Source organism: Panthera tigris, chromosome A2 (assembly GCF_018350195.1).
Source record: "Panthera tigris isolate Pti1 chromosome A2, P.tigris_Pti1_mat1.1, whole genome shotgun sequence".
Taxonomy (NCBI): Eukaryota; Metazoa; Chordata; class Mammalia; order Carnivora; family Felidae; genus Panthera; species Panthera tigris.
Window position 1 is genome coordinate 86,331,234 of NC_056661.1, and position 22,220 is coordinate 86,353,453.

General features: G+C 34.4%; 1 protein-coding gene across 1 annotated transcript in view; it reads right to left on the reverse strand.

Annotated features, from left to right (window-relative positions):
* Nucleotides 1–22,220, reverse strand: part of PCLO (piccolo presynaptic cytomatrix protein) — a 360,380-nt gene that overhangs the window by 37,113 nt on the left and 301,047 nt on the right. Inside the window, exon 10 of the mRNA XM_042965364.1 lies at nucleotides 15,236–15,361. Coding sequence (XP_042821298.1) covers nucleotides 15,236–15,361 — 126 coding nt within the window. The remainder of the gene's footprint in view (nucleotides 1–15,235; nucleotides 15,362–22,220) is intronic.

Consider the following 22,220-nt stretch of genomic DNA (forward strand, 5'->3'; position numbering starts at 1 on the left):
AATTTCATTCCAAAAGTTCTCAATTACTTTTAATATGTAAAATGAAATCTCAATAGATATATAATTTTATATAACATATTACAATAATTGATTTTTCCACTGAAAAATGAGAATTGCCTAAGAAGACAACAGTTTAACAGCAGTATTTGCCAACTGATGTAAAACAAAACTCAACTATTTTCTCTCCAGCTAACATTCATGTAGAGAAATTATTTCCCCTATTTCATAAGCAAACATGATTACAACCATAAAAAACGAATGGCAATCTATCCTAGATGAATTACAAAGGACATTCATACATACACCAGCTAATTATAAGAAGTCATTTTTTTTTAAAAGTTTACTTATTTTGAGAGAGAGAGACAGCACAAGCAGGGGAGGGGCAGGGAGAGAGAGAGAATCCCAAGCAGGCTCCACAGTGTCTACACAGAGCAGACATGGGGCTTGATCTCATGAACCATGAGATCATGACCTGAGCTGAAATCAGGAGTCGGACACTTAACCGACTAAGCCACCCAGGTGCCCCTAAGAAGTCCTTTTGCTTAAAAGAAATAAAATTAGATCCATTTCACTTGTGTTAATAGCATCAATATGAGACTTTTTTTTTTTTTAACAGTTATTTTGCCCACCTCTTCTCTTTTTTCTTCACAGCATTCCAGTAAAACAGGTAGGGTAAATGTAACTATCCTTACTTTTACAAATGTGAAACCTCAGCTTTAGAAATCGTATTTAGTGACAGTTTCAAAAGCCAGGTCTCCTGATTCGTCTTCTAAGTTCAGGAATACCTGCATCCCACATGATTCTTTGCTATTTAAGATACATAGAACCTAATAATGAAACCCTAAAAGTGTAAAATCAATATAAATAAATGTATTTAATTATGATAAAACTCATCACATCAAGTTGACAGATATTTAGTGTGTGTCACAGAGGGGAGTAGATTCTGGGTCACCAATGTCAATCACTTACGATTTCTGACATGGTATCTCCCAGGGAGGAGCAGGACCATCACGGAAAGTAGACAAAACTCTGGCTCCAGGATTAGAGAACTCCAGTGGGGCTGGTGGGTGGGGAGCTGAGAGATGTGAGTTAAGGATGGACCAGCATGAGTTCCAAAAGGTTGGGGTATGTTACCACAGGCCTGGTAGGTCACAGTGAACTTGGACTCAATGCGTTTGATAATGTAAGACATAAGAGGAAAGGCTTCAATAATAAAATTTGGAGAGGGTCTACGCCTTCCTTCCCCTGTGGCCCTCCCACTCTGGCAGGCTAGAGTCAGTCTCTTTCATGTTTTACTCTGTAGGACTGTTATGTAGGGATTTACGTTTTAAAAATATGGTGGAGTGACTTCTGGCTAACTAAATCTGAATACTATGTATACACATGAATGAACATATTGAGGTCATTTTCACTGAGCTGAAATTTAACACACATGTTGTACTGTGTGTGTGTGTATACAGATATATGCACAGTGTAATATAATAATTTATCATTATGTCCCCATTCCCACCTTGTTCTAACAGCCGCATCTCATACCTGGATTATTTCTTCAGTTTCCTAACTAAACTCCTTTTCTTTCCGACCTTCACCCCTTCAAATAATTCTAGTTACGGCACTCAGAGTGTTCCTATTTAAATGTCATTTAGGGTATTAAGGAGGGCACTTGGGTTGAGCACTGGGTGTTATATGTAAGTGATGAATCACTAAATTCTATTCCTGCAAACAGTATTACACTATATGTCAATTAACTAGAATTTAAATAAAAATTTGAGGAAAAAACAGTAAATGATATGAATAAAAATGTCATTCAGCCTGTGTGTCAGCCTAGTGGCTTCTCATCCCGCACAAGGAGAAGCTGAAGTCCTAGGGGCACTTCGGTAGCTCAGTCAGTTAAGCATCTGACTCTTGGTTTCACCTCAGGTCATGATCTCATGGTTTGTGATATCCCCGTGTTGTGAGCCCTGTGTTGGTTTGTGAACCCCATGTTGGGCTCTGTGTTGACAGCATGGAGCCTGCTTGGGATTCTCTCTCTCTCTCTCTCTCTCTCTCTCTCTCTCTCTCTCTCTCTTCCTCTGCTTGCACACTCTTGTACTGTCTCTCTCTCTCTCAAAATAAATAAATAAACATAAAAAAAAGCTGAAGTCCTTACAGTGGCCCACAAGATTCTATCTCCTTGACTACTTTGACCAAACGTCCACCGTCCACCCTCACATGCCCACTAGCTGCAGCTACACTGACCTCCTTGCAATCTTACTGTTCCTGGCACACACCAGGTATGGTCTTGCTCTGGGTCTTTGCCCTTTTCATTTGTCTCCTGTAATGTCAGTAACTTCTGGCTCACTCCTTCCTCTCCTTGGGGACTTCACTCAGTTTCGGCCTGCTTGGTAAGGTCATTCGTGATCATCCCCTCTCAATTTGCAACCTGATTGTCTGACAAGCTGGATCTATGCTCCTTATTATATTTCTTTCCTCAGCACATATTACCATTCAATATAGAGTACTTAAAAAAAAAAAAAACAAAACTTTGCTCTCTTCTGTCTCAGCTACTAAAATGTACAGTTCATGCTTTCCTCATTAATGTCCCCACAGGGTCATCAGAGATTGCTCTACGCAGCATGTACTAAAAAAAAATATATATATATATATAGAAATAATTGGATCAATCATTGATCTCAGCAGACTCAAGGGCCATAATGACAGTGAGAAGAATCCGGGAAAGAATAGAAAGTAAAAGAAAACAAAAGTAGCCTAAGAGAAAATAAGAGAAATCTTATTTTCTTCCAATGCTCAGTGGAACTTACCCTACATATGAAAAGGCTTTCATCTGAATTTGTGCTGACACAAAAGCCTGCAATCCCACAGAAGTTTCTTTCTGCTTCGGCACTCATTACTCTATTGGGAACACAGTAGAATACCCTAACTATGTTGAACTATTTTAAAAATTAACAAGTGGAATAAATGAAAGACTGTAAAGATCTGTTTTAGTTCCTAAACAGTTCCTTGCCCTGGAGAGCTTATAATCTGCCCTTAGAAATTACCGCAAGGTTACCTGGGGTTCTTTGGGATGGGAAGAGCCATATCTGTAAGCTCCACTTAGTATTTTACTGGTTCTAATGATTGCAGAATCAACTACCGTATTCTGAATTTCTAGCTTTCTCTTATTAAAATGAAAATAAAACATACAGTTCCTCCCCCCCCCCCCCCAAAAAAAAGCCATTAAAGAAATATATTGTTTTTCCTTAAAGGTATTTTTTCCTAGTTCTTTGGGTTTATTTTACATTTTTATTCATTGACACCCTGATCAAAAGCTACCTTCACAGTGAGTACCTTCCATCCACTGCCTCTCTAGATGGTAGGCACTTTGAAAGCAGGGGAGCATTATATCACTTTGCATCATTCTAGGATAAACCCATAGAGAGTAGTCACTGAATACATGGGGCAACCCATTTGAATCCTTCATTATTGCTGGCATTCCTAAGAACATCACCACCACTCCTTCACAGCCTCTTCTCTCTGAACTCCCTGTTTATTACCTCCATCTAAATTTTAAGTGTATTAAGAGTGCACCCCAACAGAGTCTTACAATTCTGCAGCATGCTCCTCAATGTTCTTCCCGTTCAGAAACAGCGCATGTGGGAATGAATTTAGGCTTTGCACGGCCTGAAGCTTATGCAATTTTAAGGAAAAATATAAGATTATGAATACAAAATTTGGCACAAATGAATTTTTATGAAAAGGACAAAAGAAACCACAACAAATGACAAATGCTGAAAAGGTGACAAAGGCAGCAAACATTACACATTCCTTAGAACTTCCTGGAGCTTTGGCGGGGGCTCATACAAGTGAGAGAGGAGCCCTGAGATGGTCCTTTCGTTAAAGTGCCATAATTTATTCATTCTGATCTCATTTCTTTTCTCATCCCATGTAATCACCCTCACAGTCTTTTTTTTTTTTTTTAAATAGAAAATGTTATTTACTCATAAGTTACTTTAAACAGTTATCAACTCACGGAAATTATGTTTAATCTCTATCCCCAAATACTTCCGAACTACTAACATTCTTATGGAACAAATCTCAGCAGTTCTATTATTTCATACACAAATATGTTAATATGTATTTCTAATAGATAAGGACTCCTTATTTTAAAAAGCAATCACATTATTTTATATATTACAACTGCTTCATATTCAAATACTCATTGTCCCATTTCCAAAAATATCTAAGAATTTTTTTAAGATCAGCTTTACCAAGATATAGCATACATGTAACAAAAACAGCCTATTTATATGTACAGTGAAATGACAGCAAATATATACAACTGTATAAACCACAACCAGAATCAAGATAGAGAATACTTTCTTCGTGCCTTGAGTTCCCACTGACTCTTTCCCACTTTTCTCTTCTACTCAACCTCAGCTCCAGGAAACCACCTGTCTGCTTTCTGTCATAATCAGTTATTGTTTTCTGTTTGGTTTTTGCTTTTATCTTTAATAATTCCTTGCTTTCAGTTATTTTAGCTTAATTTTCTCTTCTGTTTCTCATGCCTTTGGATCCTTTTTTCCAAATATAAGTACTTAATACTATCAACATGCCTCTAAGCTCTACTTTAGTTGCAGCCCATAAATTTTGGTACATTGCTTTTTCATTTACATTTTGTTCAAAATATTTTCTAATTTCCCTTTAATTTTTTTTCTTTAGCCCATAGTTCTAGTGTTTGAATTTTCATTTTATCTAACATACTCAGCTTATCATGGCTCATGTACCGCTTCACCTCCGCCTCCCAAACTTAAAATTGAACCATGTTTCATCCCAAGGTTCATCCTCTCCCCCACATCTCTTCAACAAGTAAAGTGTCTCTGAAGTATGCATTATAGAAAGGTCTAATGGAGGATCCCATACATTGAATGCTCAAGACCCGGTAAGCTTTTGTGATTTGTCAAAAGTCCCACACAAAAGGAGTTGATGAGAAAGATTAGTCCAGACACTGAGAGCAAGACATCGGACACCACAGTTCTGGTCACTAACAAGATGTGTTTTCAGCGACTAATAGACCATGAAAGTTATGTGAACAGATATTCATTGTATGTGCACCTATAAATTTTAATCAGATGTGAGGTTTACTGATTAACATACTGTTGATAAGAAGAAAAAATGAGAAGACTTTTAAAAGATTAGCCAATGGTTTTACAGTTAGGAGGTAGTACGGGTATTTTGTTTTTTATTTATTTATTCAGAGGGACAGAGAGAGAGAGAGGGAGAGACAGAAAGAGAGAGAGAGAAAGAGAGAATGAGAATCCCAACCAGGCTCTGCACTGGCAGCAAAGAGCCTGATGTGGGGCTTGAACTCATGAACCAGGATGATCATGACCTGATCTGAAATCAAGACAGACTGGTCACCCAGGCGCCCCAGGAGATAATACATTTAAATGAAAAATGGCTTACTTACTTCAGGCATTAAGGTTTTTTGTTTTTGAAATTTATTCAAGCCTGATAACTAAAACTAAAATAACTTTCCATTATCACAGAGGGCTCTAACAGTTCGATAGTCCCTTATAGGAAGTCTGAACTTTGTAAGATTAACAAAGCATATAAAAAATAAACATAAGTAACTGTCACTCACTGTTAACTCTGTGAGACAGGTCTTGCCATCTCTCAATTGTACAGACGAGATAAAAGGAAACTTAGAGAACACGAGTAACTGGACTAAAGTGATGAAGATGGCTTGGGTCAGAGTTTTGTGACCGAAGTTTGATGCTCTGTTAATTAGAAATATTCTGCATCCCTGCAGCTCCGAGATCAGAACTGACTATCGTCAATTATTTAAGTATGTCCACATATGGGGGACACAGAATTCAAACTTAATATTGCAAATATTTTTCTTACCATCAACGATCTCCAAAGTGAAAGTAAACGTGATTATATTCACCACTCATGTAAAACACTGTATTTCTGGTACATTGTTTCTAAATCTATTATTATCTCAATTTCCCTACTGAGAACATCAAGAAACTAAAAGTTAAACAACGTACCCAGGCAATGAGTACAACAGCTGAACTTAAATACTGATCTGTCTGACTGTAAAAACATTCTCCGAATATATGGGATGTGCTAAAGCACTGGCTGACTGAAGGTCTGGCATGCATATTAAAGACGGTTCAATATCCTTGCTTCCAAAAAAACCACTCCAATTCACACACCCACTAAAATGTAGCCTGTTATGGCATATTGACCAGTCTAATCCGAAATTTAAGAATAGAAACAATTGTTCATCAAGAAGCAGTATCACTTGAACTTATGTAAATATTTCAAGGTATGCTACCTTTGTTAATAAAAGTAATCAAATTAGAATATGGATTATTAGTTACACTTAGCAAAAAATGTACAAGACAGGGCAATCATTTAGTTTTCTTGATATTTCTATCAGAAATATTATGACTCAAACATAATCTCCTCTGATTAATTTCAAAATAAACGGATAAAAAAGAGAAATCTATTTCCTTGTCCTGGCAACATAGCTAATCTTTGATATCCTGACAAGGTAAGTATGATGTCACTGAACCCTGAAAATAATATATTACAACCTACCAGCCCAGGTACCTAGAATTTATCTTTTTCTTTCCATAAGACAGATTCCTAAATATTTGTTAGAAAATCTTTGTATTAACATGAAATGTGATCTTGTGTCACGTGTACCTGGCACACCAGCTTAAGGAATTTTGAGAAAGCTCATGCTAATGACCAATCCGTACCTGGTATCCCCCTGGAACAAGAACAAGGAAGCTGACTCATCTGTGTGGTGTGTTTCTTGATCTCCAACCTTGATCACTGCCATGCCATCTGTAACATATGCCAAAAAAGCATAAGCAGAAATAAAGACTTTCTTGCCTAGGAACATTCTCCCTTAAGTTACACAGGAGTGTCTCTTCTAACAATACTACTGGAATGTGTCTTCTACCATAGACTTCTTCATAACAGGGATTTCCAGAGGCCAACTGCTAACAAAACCACCATTCCAGAAACAGCTGGCCTCACCTTCGCTCCAATCACTGATTGTCAACCATTAATCCGACAGCATTTTCTTGCCAGAAACCCTGTCAATTCATCTCTACAAAGAGCTAGCTAGCCGGATCGATGTCACCTACAATTGAGACAACTAGAAACCGAGAATTTCCATGAATTAGAATTTATGCCACAGGCATACTTCTCACAGAATGATGCGGATGAACAAAATTGAACTCATTCTTTACAGGTGCAATGGCCTGGGAGAAGCTAAATTTTCATACAGCCCTTGCTCAATTTAAAAGCAAACAGCGGATATTATTGGTTTTAAACTTTTACTTTCCTATTCTAGGACCCTGCTGATTCATTAAGAGTTTCATGAAGCTACATTAGGGTCTTAACATTATATTCTTATCTTGGCTCCAAACAGCTTTCCAAAACTCTTCCAAACAAATTTGATTTAATTATCAATAATAATAATAATAATAATAATAATAATATAGATACAAGTTATCTTTAAAACCAAATGACCGTGTTTGGTTCTTTGGCTAAAAGATGTTTACTTCTTATGGATTTCTTGTTCTCTTATGGAAATTGTTGAAATTTTAAAAGTATCATGCCAGTAATTTATTTCACAATTATGATATAGAATACCAAGAAAAAAAGAAGTGAGTTTAAGAAGTTCAGTGATTAAATGAACCTCAGAAGCAATGATATGCACATAAAGGATTACATTTGGCCCATTATATTTCCTAAACAAAATTTTGTTTTATTTATACTTTTTACACTGCCTTTTCTGAGTATATAATACTATTTTAAGTTGAGTAAAATGATACAAAAGTTTTAATGTTTAACAATTATGTGTTAATTTTTTTTTTTTTTTTTTTTTTTTTTTTACTGTCCTAACTTACTTTATTGTATTGATTCAGAGTACAATGATTAAATCTCTAGGCGGAACAAGGGTCCAGTATTGTGAATGCATTTACGACTCAAAGAGACATGACTCAATATAAAAAGATACATTTTTTTCTAAATTAATCTATCCCTTCAATACAATCACTATCAAATTTCAACAGAGATTTTCCTGAAAATTGACAAGCAGAATCTGGAAAATATATGCAAGATCAAAGGTCAAGAATTGTCCCAAGAGTATTTGAAGAGTAGCAATATGGTATGTTCACCTGCCATGTGTCAGGACTAAAACAAAGAAATCATAATTAAAACAAAATGTGACACTTATGTCGGGATAGACAATAGACCAGTAGACTAGAACAGAGAGGTCATAAAAGACCCATATATGTGTAAAAAAATCTATTTCTGACAAGTGGAGCATTAGAGATCAGTGGAAGTAACAATATAACATTCAATATATGGTGTACAGACAACTGATTATCCATGCTGAAGAAGAAAAAAACTTAAAGTTTCTACTCAGACCACAGACAGATTAAATTCTATTTCTGTAAGGACATTATGTGAAAAGTAAGATTGTACAATTTTTAGAAGAAAATATAGAGCAACATTCTGAAAACTTCTGGACAACGACAATTTCCAAAACAATACAGAACACTTAGAAAACTTAAGAGAAACAAAATGATAAATGAACTTGACCATATTAAAATTTAAACCTCTGTAAAAATGAACAAACTAAAAAGCATACCACATACTGGGAGAAGAAGATATCTATAGCCTACTTACTTGACAGAGGATTATATCCAGAATATATACAGTTTCCCTAAAATTCAATTTGAAATACACTAACTAATACAATTAAAGAATAGACAAAAGAACAGGCAAATCACAGATGAGAAAAACCCAAGAGCCAACAAAATTAATAAAATATTATCGTATTCCACATTCCTGGAGGGAAGGTAAACAAAAGCAATAGATATCATCCCACATTACATTTGAAAAAGAAAATGTAGAGGAAGAGGACAAAAGATGTAGAGTAACAAAAGTAGTAATTGACTACGGACAAGTGTAAAAACAATGTAACACTTTGGACAGCGATTTGGAAAAATCTACTATTGTTGAAAAAACCATACAACATTCCTCCTACATTATTTAACACGATAGTCATTATAGCCTGAAATTTAACTTGTCCAAGAAACTCCTGTACATGTGCATAAGGAGACTACTTTAACAAACTAAATTATAGCATTGTTTGAAATACTAAAAAAAAAAAAACAACAAAAAAACAAACCCTCACAAATAACTTAAATAACCAGGGAATGTTTAAATTTAAAGTGCCATTGAAATGTACAATACTAGAATTCTGCCCTGTAGTTACAATAAACGAAATAGAGCCACATGTATCACTTCGGATAAATTGTATAAACTGGATGTGACTCAGAGAGGCTGCAAAAATACATTAAGATGTCATTTACATAAAATTTCATAAACAAGCAAACAAATTCTTCTTTGGTTTATGAATACATACATAAAACTGGGAAGAACAGCAAGGGAAAGAGTAACCTCAGATTAGGTGAAGTCGGGAGAAGGGAAGTGACTACAGGAGGCTTTAATTGATTTATATGTCTCCCTTCCCCAGAAAAATATGAAACAAATGTGGCAAAATAGTGATGTAAAAACGTATGGTGGGTACAGGGCTGTTTGTCATATTATTCTCTACAGTTTTGTGGTACACTCTGACATTTGCAACCAAAATGACAAGTCAGCGCCAGATAAGTGGTAAGTTGCATACATCAGGCCATAAAATGCTTCTAAACTCCCCCCAGCTCCATTCCCAGAAGGGAAGGTAAAAGAGAAGGTGTGGGATGTTCAACTGGGTGTCTCAACAGACGGAGGAGGTGAAAACGTGAATAAAGCGGTGTCACTCTTAGGTAATTTTCCTGATGGGGGAGGAGGCTCAGGCTGGGAAAACTCAGGTCCACTTTTAATGAATCAGTACCCATCAAACCCTGACTTCTTGTGGTTACTATGGAATGGAGACATTCAACCAGTGAGTCGTTTTAGTCAAATTCACAAGATTGAGAGCAAAACACCCTCACCATTTAAGTGCAAATTAATCAGACACAGATGTGTCAGGCAGCAAACAGTTCAACAGAACACTTGCTATATTTTAACTTCGAATTTAAAACTCGTTTGTTGTGTGCCCTTCGCCCTCTTTCAACCATAAAGCAAATGATGATTTGGGGCTAGAGTAGAACTGGCAGAGGAAAATTTTTTCCTCACACTGTGTCACAGCACAGAAGAATGGTGCTGCATTTTCCAGAGATGAGGGTTTTTCTTCTATATCAGTAACCACACGATACCCCACTCCAGAGATCTTAATTTAAATTCAAACCAAAGAAAAACTAAAACAAACAAAAACCCCAAAAAACATCTAGAGTAAATTTATGTTAATTTATGAGTAGTTAAGCTCAAAGTTGTAAGGACGTGTGCCCAGAGGAAATGGTTTTTATTTTGTCATTTTTTTTCCTGGAAAGGTAATCAAAAGTTATATTACCAAATATGGATGCTGTCTTAAATGTACACGGTTCTTTACATAATATTGTTTGCTTCACAAAACCCTGTGAAGAGAAACTTCTTAATTAGTATATAACACCTGTAATCAAAAATTAATTCTTTAACACTAATTTCTATATATATTATTTGAAATCTTGTTTTATTTGACACTGTACTGGGCACCAAATATGGAGAAAAAACCCTCGGTGTTAAGGGTCATGATTTTAGATCCACGCACAACTGATATGTGCACAAATGGCTGGGACACAGAAACTGACCCAAGTCTGTATCAGATTAAACAAAACAAAACAAAACAAAACAAAACCAAATCTTTGCTTGTCGTGAAATATGGATAATTGTATTACAGACTCCCCAGATTTGGAGATGGTTGGAACTTTGATCTGAAAACAATATGTAAAGAGTTATTCATTTAATTTTATTTTTTTAATGTTTATTTTTGAGAGCGTGAGAGAGAAGGGCAGGGAGGGGCAGAGAGTGAGAGGGAGACACAGAATCTGAAGCAGGCTCTGGGCTGAGAGATGCAGGGCTCCAACTCACAAACTGTGAGATCGTGAAGTGAGCTGAGGTTGGACGCCTAACCAAATGAGCCATCTAGGCACCCCTATAAAGAATTATTTTTAGAGAAACTTTTATTTTTAAAGCATGTCACGAATTCAAAACTTCCTAAAATTGTAATCACACTGAACAGGTTTCACTAGGTAATATAGAGAAAAGAAAATTTATCACAGAAGACGCATCTAGTTTTTTGAGGCCATTAGTTAAGGTGCTGATTATATTGAACCTAGTATTGATACTGTACTATAAATAAGGTTTATAATTGTTCCTTTAAAAATAAACATTTAAAATGGAAGTGGCAAATTTAAATACACAAAATCCATATATTCAAGTGTGTTTTTAGATGCTCAAATTAGTCCAAAGAGAAATAACAACATCAAAGGAGAAAATGATAGACAAAATTATACACCACTTAAAGTCCCAATATTGATGATCAATACACAGCCCCAACAGTGTTGATCTAAAATTGTTTAAAATTTTAATCCTAAAGCAAATAGTGACAAATAGCAGTTCAGAAAATCAGATTTGTAGTTTAATTCCCCAGATGTTTTGTCTTTTTTTTTAATGGAAAACTGACTTTAAGCATTAAAATGAAGAATAATAGGTAGCCAAAGATCATTCTTTGTCCAATATCTGTTTAAGAATGCTTACTAATGTTGCCGAAAAATAAATTGTATGGTTTTGGAAGATTAGGATCCCTCAAATATCTGACTGTGCAAGTTCTTTCAGAAAATCACTACAGATTTTTGTAAAACCAGAAGATTGGCTCAGGAAATTTTGACTAATGCAACGTTCTCTAACTGCTTTTTTTAACTGCAGAGGATGGCACAAGCCTATATTATGAGTGTATAAAAATGAATTTTTTGAGAATAGCCTAATGATTGGGCAATAGTAATTATTGCCAAGTATCAGCATTCTGAAACACAACTCTTTCCTACATTATGTAACAAGATAGACAACCTAGTTCAGAAAGATTTTTCAAAAAACACTGAATAAAAATCTCCTTTTAACAAGTAACCAGCTCAGTGGACTCAGGAAGTAGTGGGGCCTTCTCCCCTCCATTTAATGTTAGTTACATAAGTCAGTACTTTCTGAACAGCATCAGAAAACCTACATGATTGGTCAGTGTGTTTTAAATGCACAAATCCTGACGATAAAAAGCTAGAGGAAACCTGAAAATACTCTTGCTCTTCCAAAAGTCAACACAGTCAGAATCCATGCCTCTGAGTGCTGCAAGAGTATAAGTATGTAAGACCCTGATGAGACTGAAAAGCCTACCATAAGACAAATAACCAAACTTAGGAAAAACCGTAGGGTCAACCTCTTTTTTAACAATAGCGCATTTGTGTGGAGTGGGAAAAAAATGCAGTCTAAGAATTCTATGGTCAACCAACTGTCATTCACGTATGTTTTAAATCAAGCGTGAGGCAATTTTACATCATAAAGGCTCAGGGTATATAGTTTTGTATTCAGAAATGCAGAAAGATACACCGGGAAGACATCAAATCAATTCCTAAGTCTACCTGAAATTCGTTCTACAGATGGAGAAGTACAATTAAATGCATACAACTACATATTTTATCTATCTGTTCGTATACATTTTTTTCCTTAGAAAAGAAAACAATTTTAAACTATGGAGAATTGGGGCGCCTGGGTGGCACAGTCGGTTAAGCGTCCGACTTCAGCCAGGTCACGATCTCGCGGTCCGTGAGTTCGAGCCCCGCGTCAGGCTCTGGGCTGATGGCTTGGAGCCTGGAGCCTGTTTCCGATTCTGTGTCTCCCTCTCTCTCTGCCCCTCCCCCGTTCATGCTCTGTCTCTCTCTGTCCCAAAAATAAATAAAAAACGTTGAAAAAAAATTTAAAAAAAAAACAAAAAAAACAAAAAAAAAACTATGGAGAATTAACTGTTGTTATTGCCTTCAATAAATAAAATTTTATGATGTCATAAAAAATTTTAAATATTAAAAAATCCACAAGACTTCAGTGATCTACACTCGGTATTCCTGTAGTTACATCAGACATAAAAATCAGAGTTGTGTCTTAACCAATATACTGCTCTGAAACTGTATGATAATCTATTAGAGATTGAAGATGAGGGTTCTAAGAATGCCATGTATGAATAAAACACATAGTTACAGACAAAACAAAAATTATGTAAATATAAATACATATAGATATATATCCAGAAAATATATTGGTCAAACAATATTGTCCTTGTGTATTCCCATTTGGACTGATGACCTTCTCGTCAGTTCATCTTTGGACATGAAAGGACATATTTGGACATTAGGTTCACTTCAATTTTCTCTCTTGACTTAGTCTATATTATATCTATATATTTTTTTAAATTTAAGTGTATGAGCTTAAAAATGGCCACATAGACTACCAAGTACAAAAAGTATCATTTCATCACAAAACACTTCATTTAAGACATCTTCCAAAACCACCCTGATTTGTAGTATTTGTCAATTTCCATGGTGTAATTACAGACAAAAGTATGAAAATTTACCTGTATTCAGGTATCTTTGCATAACTATAAAACAAACAGTTGCTGCAATTTTTATTTTAGAATAAAAACAGCATACACCTTTCCTTCTGGAGTATGCTGCATAAAAGTGGCATATCACTTCCATCGTTAAAAATGGTGTCAATTAAAAAAAAATGGTCTCAATTTCTATAGCTTAAGTAGACTGCAACATCAAAGAGTAGCATCAGGCATGATAAGATTATAGTCATAGAAACTTTGTACAGACTCAGTAGTTTGCTCATAATTATTATATCTTGATTGACACAGTTTTTACTTTCTTTTAGCTTTTTGGCTAATTCTCCTACCTTTCTCTGTTTTATGCAGCACACTGGAATATTTTTAAAAATATGCTTTCAGTTACATATTAGGTGATGACCTGGTAATCTGGCATTCTGAAAACCAACAAGCAGATAAACAAAACAAACAGGCCTAATTTATCACATTGATCTGTTTCCACTTTGTAAATCCTCCCACCAAGACCAGTTCAAGCCATCAATGTGACGTCACTAAATGTGAAGTTAGGAAGAGCGTATCTTAGAGACTTGGTACCAACTGGCTCCAGTAAGAACACTGTGATGAGTAAATAATACCTCAAGTTGTGTTTATTCTAATAGTCTACCAAAATATCCATGGACATTTTTGGGAGGTTCCAATACATTGAAGAAAATAATAGTGAATCATTTTAGCATAATGAGAATTTTAAATAACAAACAACATTTTATAAAACTATGAAATGAGAAAAAAACACTTTCCAAATAAGTATTTTGTTTAGAATGAAATAAAATGATAGGTTGAGGCTGTTTTATGATAAAAAAATATCCATTATAAACAATATCACTGAAAGCTTATAAACCATATGTTAGAGTTTGGAAACAACCCAATCAACTAAAAAACAAGTGAAAATAATCACTTTGTGTTTTGAGAACTGAACATTTTATGACATGTGAAAGAAATTGATAAAATACATGTTTTATGGACCTTTAGATACATCTGTAAAGTTCTTTTTTTAAAAATGCTTTTGATGTGATAAGGTGTATAGTACCCAAAAGTAGACAGTAACCTAGCACAGGAGTTGGTAAATTTTTTTCTGTTAAGAGCCATAGAGTATAAATTTTAGTTTTTGTATACCATTTCATCTTGTCATGAATGCAGTTCTGTTTGTAGTGGGAAAATGCCCATATCCAACATGTAAATTCATGATCCTGGCTGTGTTCCAACACTGTTTTATAGAAACAAACAGCAGATAGATTGGCCTGGGGGATGTTCACAGTTTGCTGACCCAACTTTAGGGTGTACTGAATCATGTGGTATTTTTACAGTTATGATTTCAATATAATTTTCTTAGTATTTATAAAAAAATTAATCTCAATAACCAAAGTGGTTTTAATAATATTGCCTAAGTCAGTAAACAATATTGACTAATTAGTGTTTCTTAAGTAAGATATTCACAGAGCAAACCGAACTGCCAAAAGGACAATGCAATTGAAGATAAAGTGAATATAGTTGTGAACACATTTTCTTGTATATTACGATACCAAAATTTCATAATTAACCATAAGGAGAGAGGGTTACCTACGTGGTAAATAAAGAGAAAATTTGCATATTAAATTAAAATATGTTTAATATAAGTATGTTCATTTTAATCAACAATGAAATCCTTATTCTTACCTTCCATAAGTTTTCCTGTCTGTTCTGCACTTCCTCCAGGAAGAATTTTGGCAATATAGGCTCCAATTTCTCCATTATGTCCAGGGATTTCTTTACCACCCACAATTCTAATTCCTAATCCATTACCTGTATTGAAAAAATAGCAAATTATTAGTAACATTTTAAAGGAACAACAGTTATCATGAGTTATAAGGTGCACATGACGTGAGCTCTGGTGCCCAGAAGCTATCTACAACATGAATATTGGGACTGGACACCAATAACACAAGGATATTATTCTGAATTCAATATTAAATGATATGAAATAGGACATTCTGAGATTTTTGTAGGATCTACAATGAATCCCCTGATATTAAGAAATAATTTTAGGAATTCAATGATATCACCACGATATAATACAGATATCTTTGTCCACTTTTGGCCAGACACTTTGTAAACATATTGTATAAAGATGTTCTCAGTATAAGAAACACCAGAGTGCATAATTCACTTATGAAATTGAGGAGCATTTCATGTAAAAGACAGTAATAGCTATCATAAATTGAGAAGACACAATTTAAACATACAAATGATTGCAACTGATAAGATGAAAATACAATCATAATTTATGAACTACTATTCATTTTTTAGCCTTAACTCATCAACTAACATTGTGCATTATTAACATGACATTTTTCGTGAGGCAAAATAAAATTCTTGACTGATGAACAACTTAGTAAACTTTATTTCATAGAATAGATTTTTCTGTAATTAGCTACATGGATAAAAAGATGGAGAATGATTATTGTGTGAAAATTGAGTGTGATATAAATGAACTGTTAATGTTTTAAGTTTATATTTTCTTTATAATCAGCTAAAAATTAGCAAGCGTATATATACAGCACCAGAAATATTTTTATTACAAATGTCAAGGATATTTTAAAAGTACTAAAAGAAAGCAGAATTCTTCTTAAATCAAGACACAATTAACTATTTCTTTAGATTAAAATTATTTCTATTCAGTGATTGAAGGCCCGTTTTCAACTCTTTCAAAAATCTCTAAATTTTAAAAGACAGCTTTCTTACAGATCCTGTTCCCTTCCCACTTTACTCTTCAAAAACAATCCCTGGAGTCAACATCAACACAGTACAAACATTCAACAAGCAAGTAACACGGGATTATGGAACCCTTCTGCCATTTATCCAGGTAGGGATATATTTTGGTAAAACATCATTTCCAGGTTATAAGGTAATTCCAAATGAATTTCCTCTCTCCTTTCCTTCCTCCCTTCCTTCCTTGTTTTTACCCTCTTTTCTCCCTCTCTTTCCCTCCTACTTGCCTCCCTCTTTCTACTTTTTTTTTTTTAACCAGGGTAAGTGTTCTGAAGATTGAGCCTCAAAATAAAAACAAAAAAAAGCCCCAAAACTAAGCAAATCAACTGTATGCATCTAACTTTCCTGCTGTTGTCAATGGGTCATAGTTAAATAAGATACTAGCCTTCTCTGGCCTTACTTATGAAGCTTTTCTGTCACCAGTATCTTGGTCCATTGCTACCCCTGTGAGTAGAGATTAATTTATGATACACATTGAATATAGCTGTGTGAGTACAGAACATCATCTAGTATAGGACTTGGTCTCAACTAAGGCTGCCTACCAACAGTTGAGTTCTTACTTAGACAGTAGTCTTAAAGAATTCACCAGGACTGATTATATAATAAGATATTACATAGATATAAATAAAGGACAACAAATGAAGAAGTTATTACCCATTCTTCATTCAATCAGTTTAGTCTATCTTTTAGTGTGCTAAGGATATTTTGGAAATTACAAAATGAGGATTTTAAAATAGCTGGTCACGGAATTTATCTGTTAAAAGTAATAACAGTTTCTTAAAAGACTTGCTTTCACTTTTCATGATTGAATCCCTCAGAGCTGTAATTTACTACTTGTTAAACTTTTCATAAACACACACACAGATACTGAATTTCTAATGTGGTTGGTGTGTCTTTATCAATTTTGAGACATGTCAGTCTGAGATCCCAAAAGATGATTTAAGACATTTCCTTACCATATAGGCATATGTTCAAGATCATTCCATACATCAAAACTTATTATAATGCTACACTCAGAAGAGTACACTGTAGTAGGGTATAGTAGAGTGCTCAGGGCATTTGGTTTTATTTATTTGTTTTTAAGCTTGAAAAAACCAGAATATAAACATAGCCCATGAAAAACAATTTCAGCACTATATCATATATGGCATAGCATATGTTTAGAATCTACACATGGGATTATTACACCTTGTAAAGGTATAGCTAAAAGAGTAGTTGTGGAACTCTGAAATCTATTCATTGGTATAAGTGACTATTTTTAAAGATTTGGTTATAGTTTCATTCTATACATGGAAATGTCTTAAGAGTTAAGTAGTTGCATCCCTACTACCATTTAATTTTTGGTGACTGAATACACCTAAAACCCTGTAGAAAAGGATCAGTGAAAGAAAGTTATAATTGTATCCATCTTAATAAAGTAGCACAACATGGGGCGCTTGGGTGGCTCAGTCAGTTGAGCGTCCGACTTTGGATCAGGTCATGATCTCGCGGTTCATGAGTTCGAGCCCCGTGTTGGGCTCTGTGCTGACAGCTTGGAGCCTGGGGCCTGTTTGGGATTCTGTGTCTCCTTCTCTCTCTGCCTCTCCCCCCACTAGTGCTCTGTCTCTCTCTGTCTCTCAAAAATAAGTAAAATATAAGGCTGATGCTAATTTAATAAAGTAGCACAACACAACATTTCTTTAATTGTGTAAAATACATCTTATACCACTGAATTCTAATACTTAAAACACTATACAAATACATGTTATAAGCCTCAGTATCTTTGGTAAAATGAAAGTAATGTACAGCCATGACAATACTGTGGGAAATGAAATTTTATATATAAAGAAACCACTTCAAGCACATAGTAAATTTTCAAGAATTCCTGTTGCTTTGAAATTGCTTTGACATTGCTGTGGTTGCTGCTAGTTTTTCATGTATACAATAAAGTAGCATAGAAATATTAAAATTTGTGATAAAATAGAATGATAGAAAATAAAAAGACTCAGAAAGTATAACTTTTTTTTTGCTTCTTTTATAGTAGTTACATGCTAGTGGGTACATAAGAAGTTTTCTTTATATGATTTGTAATAATTTAAATGTGGACATTTTAACATTTCTATAGCTTCACTTTGATATTTTATGTAGTAAATGCAGATAAAATAAACAAAAATACTTCTATAAAAATAAAACACCCCAGCTCAAATCTAAATTATAGATTGCAATAGAATTGCAATAGAATTATAGAATGCAATAGAAGACCTGGTAAACTCAAGAAGGAACATTAATTTTTAACGGAAATGCTTGTATTTAAATGGTCCTTGATAAGTGATGTTTATATATTACCAAAGTTTTTCAACTTTGGACAAATTTTTATCAACACAAAATCCTTTTGCCTCCCTGCTTTTATTCTATCTCAAAACATTAACAAAATGCTTCCTTAGTTAGATGCCTTGAAAATACAAGGGTTTTGCTCGAGTGAACAGCACGGCAGGGTAGAGAGACGGTAGTTACCAAAGAGAACACAGAAGCTTTAAAAAAGATTGTCAGAAATTACAGTAATTTCACAACAAATAAGCAGAGATGTTACTGAGGGGGTCTTACAGAGAAATCTAACTTTCAAAAATCCTTTAAAGTATGTAGGGAATATTTATAAGAAAAGAGACATCCAACGATAAAGGTAGCAAGTCATTAAGAGAAAGTATTACCTTAATAACCTTAGGATTACAATTGAAATATACCAGTCTTTTCAAATCCCTATGTATGTTTTAATTATGTGGTAAATATACTACTAGGTAGTCACTTTTAATGTTCCAGTCCAAGATGACAACAGAGGAGGCTCCTGAACTCACCTCGTCCCATGGACACACCGAATCTACAGCTACACGTGGAGCAATTCCCTCTGAAAAAAATCCAGAAACTAGCTGATGACTCCTACATAATGGGTCCGTGCGAAAAAAACAAAATAAAACAAAACAAAACAAAACCCACATCAAAACACGTTTTGGCATACCTTCAACTCCTGGGAGCCATCAAGAACAAAGAAGGCAGCTCGAACAATCGTTAAGATTTGAGAGACAACCAAGAGCACAGGCCAGGCTGAATCATAATGTTTACATTTCTTTAATGTTTATTTATTTTAGAGAAACAGAGACAAAGTGCGACTGGGGGAGGGGCAGAGAGAGAGGAAGACACAGAATCTGAAGCAGGCTCCATGCTCTGAGCTGTCACCAGAGAGCACGGGGTGGGGGTGGGGGGCTCGAATCCACAAACCATGAGATCGTGAACTGAGCTGAAGTTGGACGCTTAACCGACTAAGCCACCCAGGCACCCCTGAATCATAATGTTTAAATCCTACGTGAAACCGTTGCATCAAGACCAGAAGATGTGATTGTTTTATCTAATGCTTAGAAACCAACACACAGAGTCAAAAAAAATTGAAGAAACAGAGAAATGTGTTCCAAACAAGAGAACTAGATAAAATTTCAGAAAAGGACCTTAATGAAATGGAGTAAAGTTATTTATTTAAAAAGTTCAAAATAATGATGTTCAATGAAGTTAGGAGAACAATACATGAACAAAGTGAGAATTTCAACAAACAGAATATATAACAAAGTATCAAAGAGAAATCAGAGAACTAAAGAATAAAATATATGAACTGCAAAATTCATAGAAGGGTTTACTATCAGACCAGAGAAGTAGAGAAAAGATGGGTTAACTTGAAAACAGAGCAGTAGAAGTCACCTGAGAGGAGCAATGAGAAAAAAGAATGAAAAAGAGTGAAAATAGATTAAAGGATTCATGAGATACCATCAAAATGAAAGTCAACCTATAGAATAGGAAAGACTATTTACAAATCACATTCCTGATAAGGGGTTAATATAAAAACATAAAAACTCATATATATAGAACTCATACAACTTAGCAGCAAACAAATAAACAATCTGATTTAAAAATATGCAGAGAAACTAAATAGACATTTTTCCAAAAAGATATACAAATGGCCAAAAGGTGCTTGAAAGGGTGCTCAACATCATGAATCATCTGGGAAATGCAAATCAAAACCAAAATGAGATAATACCACACATCTGGCAGAATAGCTATCATCAAAAAAACAAGAGATAACAAGTGTTGACAAAGATGTGGAGAAAAGAGAACCCTGGTGTACTTGCTCAAGGGAATGTAAATTGGTGACAGTCACTATAGAAAACTGTATGGAGTTTCCCCAAATATTAAAAATAGAATTATCCTATGATCCAGTGATCCCAGTTCTAAGGATATGAAACGGGCTATCAAAGAGATATCTGTACTCCATGTTCATTATAGCACTATTCACAATAGCCAAGATATGAAAACAACTCAAGTGTTTAGTGACAGATGACTGGATAAAGAAGATGTGAGATACACACACACACACACACACACACACACACACACACACACACACACACGGAATATTATTCAGCCTTGAGAATAAAGAAAATCCTGCCATTTGGGACAATGGGGATAGACCCTGAGGACATTAAGCTCAGTGAAATAAACCAGACAAACAAAGACAAATACCGCACAGTGTCACATATACGTGTGAGAAAAAAATTCAAACTTATAGAAACAGAGAGTGGAAAAATGGTTGCCAGGGGCTCTGAGATGGAAAAGTTCTGAAGATCTAATATAAAACATTGTGACTATGGTTTTAACACTGTATTGTACAAGTGAAATTTACTAAGAGAGTAGAAGTTAAGTGTTTTTACACACCAAAATATAAATACCTGAGGTGATGGATGTCTTAACTAGATGGGGGGGGGGATCTTTTCACAATATATACGTAAATCAAATCACCACAGTGTGCACTTTAAATATCTCACAAATTTATAAGTCCATGGTACATCAATAAAGTTGAAATAAAACACAAATAAAATAAGCTGTGTATAAAATAAAATGAGCATATTAAGGAAAAATCTTTATAGTTGGATTTAAATTTAAAGTTTAAATCTAGTTTAACCTTTATTGGTTTATTAACATGTTACATTAAAAGTTCTGGTATTTTAAAGTATTAAAAAGAAAGTTATTATTTTCATTTAAAAATATATGAAAATATTATGATATTACAATTATTAGACCATTAAGTTTAGACAAAATTAAAATCCTTGGTTCATTTTGACAAAACCACATACTACATCTAAACAACAAGGAAAAGCAAAGTCTTGTAAGTGAACACACTATCTTATTAATAGTAGTCTTTAAATCAATGGAGTTTATTATTCACAGTAAAGTTATCACAGGATAATGATGTATTGCGATTTAGTCATGCCATTCATTGGGCTGAAGAAGAAGAAAGATTATCTATATAAATACTAGTGTTAATGAAGTACTAAGGATAATGGAAAAGTTTCCAAAGGATAGTTTAATCGACTCTATTTTTATAGTTTACACATTAATTATACTCCTGAGTGAGGCTATGAAAGTTTATTTTTATATTCTTTCACCTACTAATTTCTGTTATAAATTATCTATGTAAATATTTAGGAAAATAAACTAACATATTAAAAACACAGTAATTTCCCTTTTGTGTCTTACCAAATGCTACATTAATGAACTTATACTTGAGTCTAAAGACCTAAAGAATATTTCATTACTTCACCATTTTCCTTTATCTTTACTAATTTTTGCACTTTATGAGAAAAACATTCCTATAAATACAACAACACATATAAATTACCTTAACAGCAATCCCTACTTGACTGTGTCCAGCAGCATCAAAATGGAAGCACCACATTAATACCAAATCTAATCTGACTCTAACTCAGTCTACAAATTACAAACTCAACTATTCCCATTAGCTTTTTCTAACACAGCCAATTGTTGTATGGAATCCTTTTTTTCTAGTTTTAAATATATATCCTTTACATATATG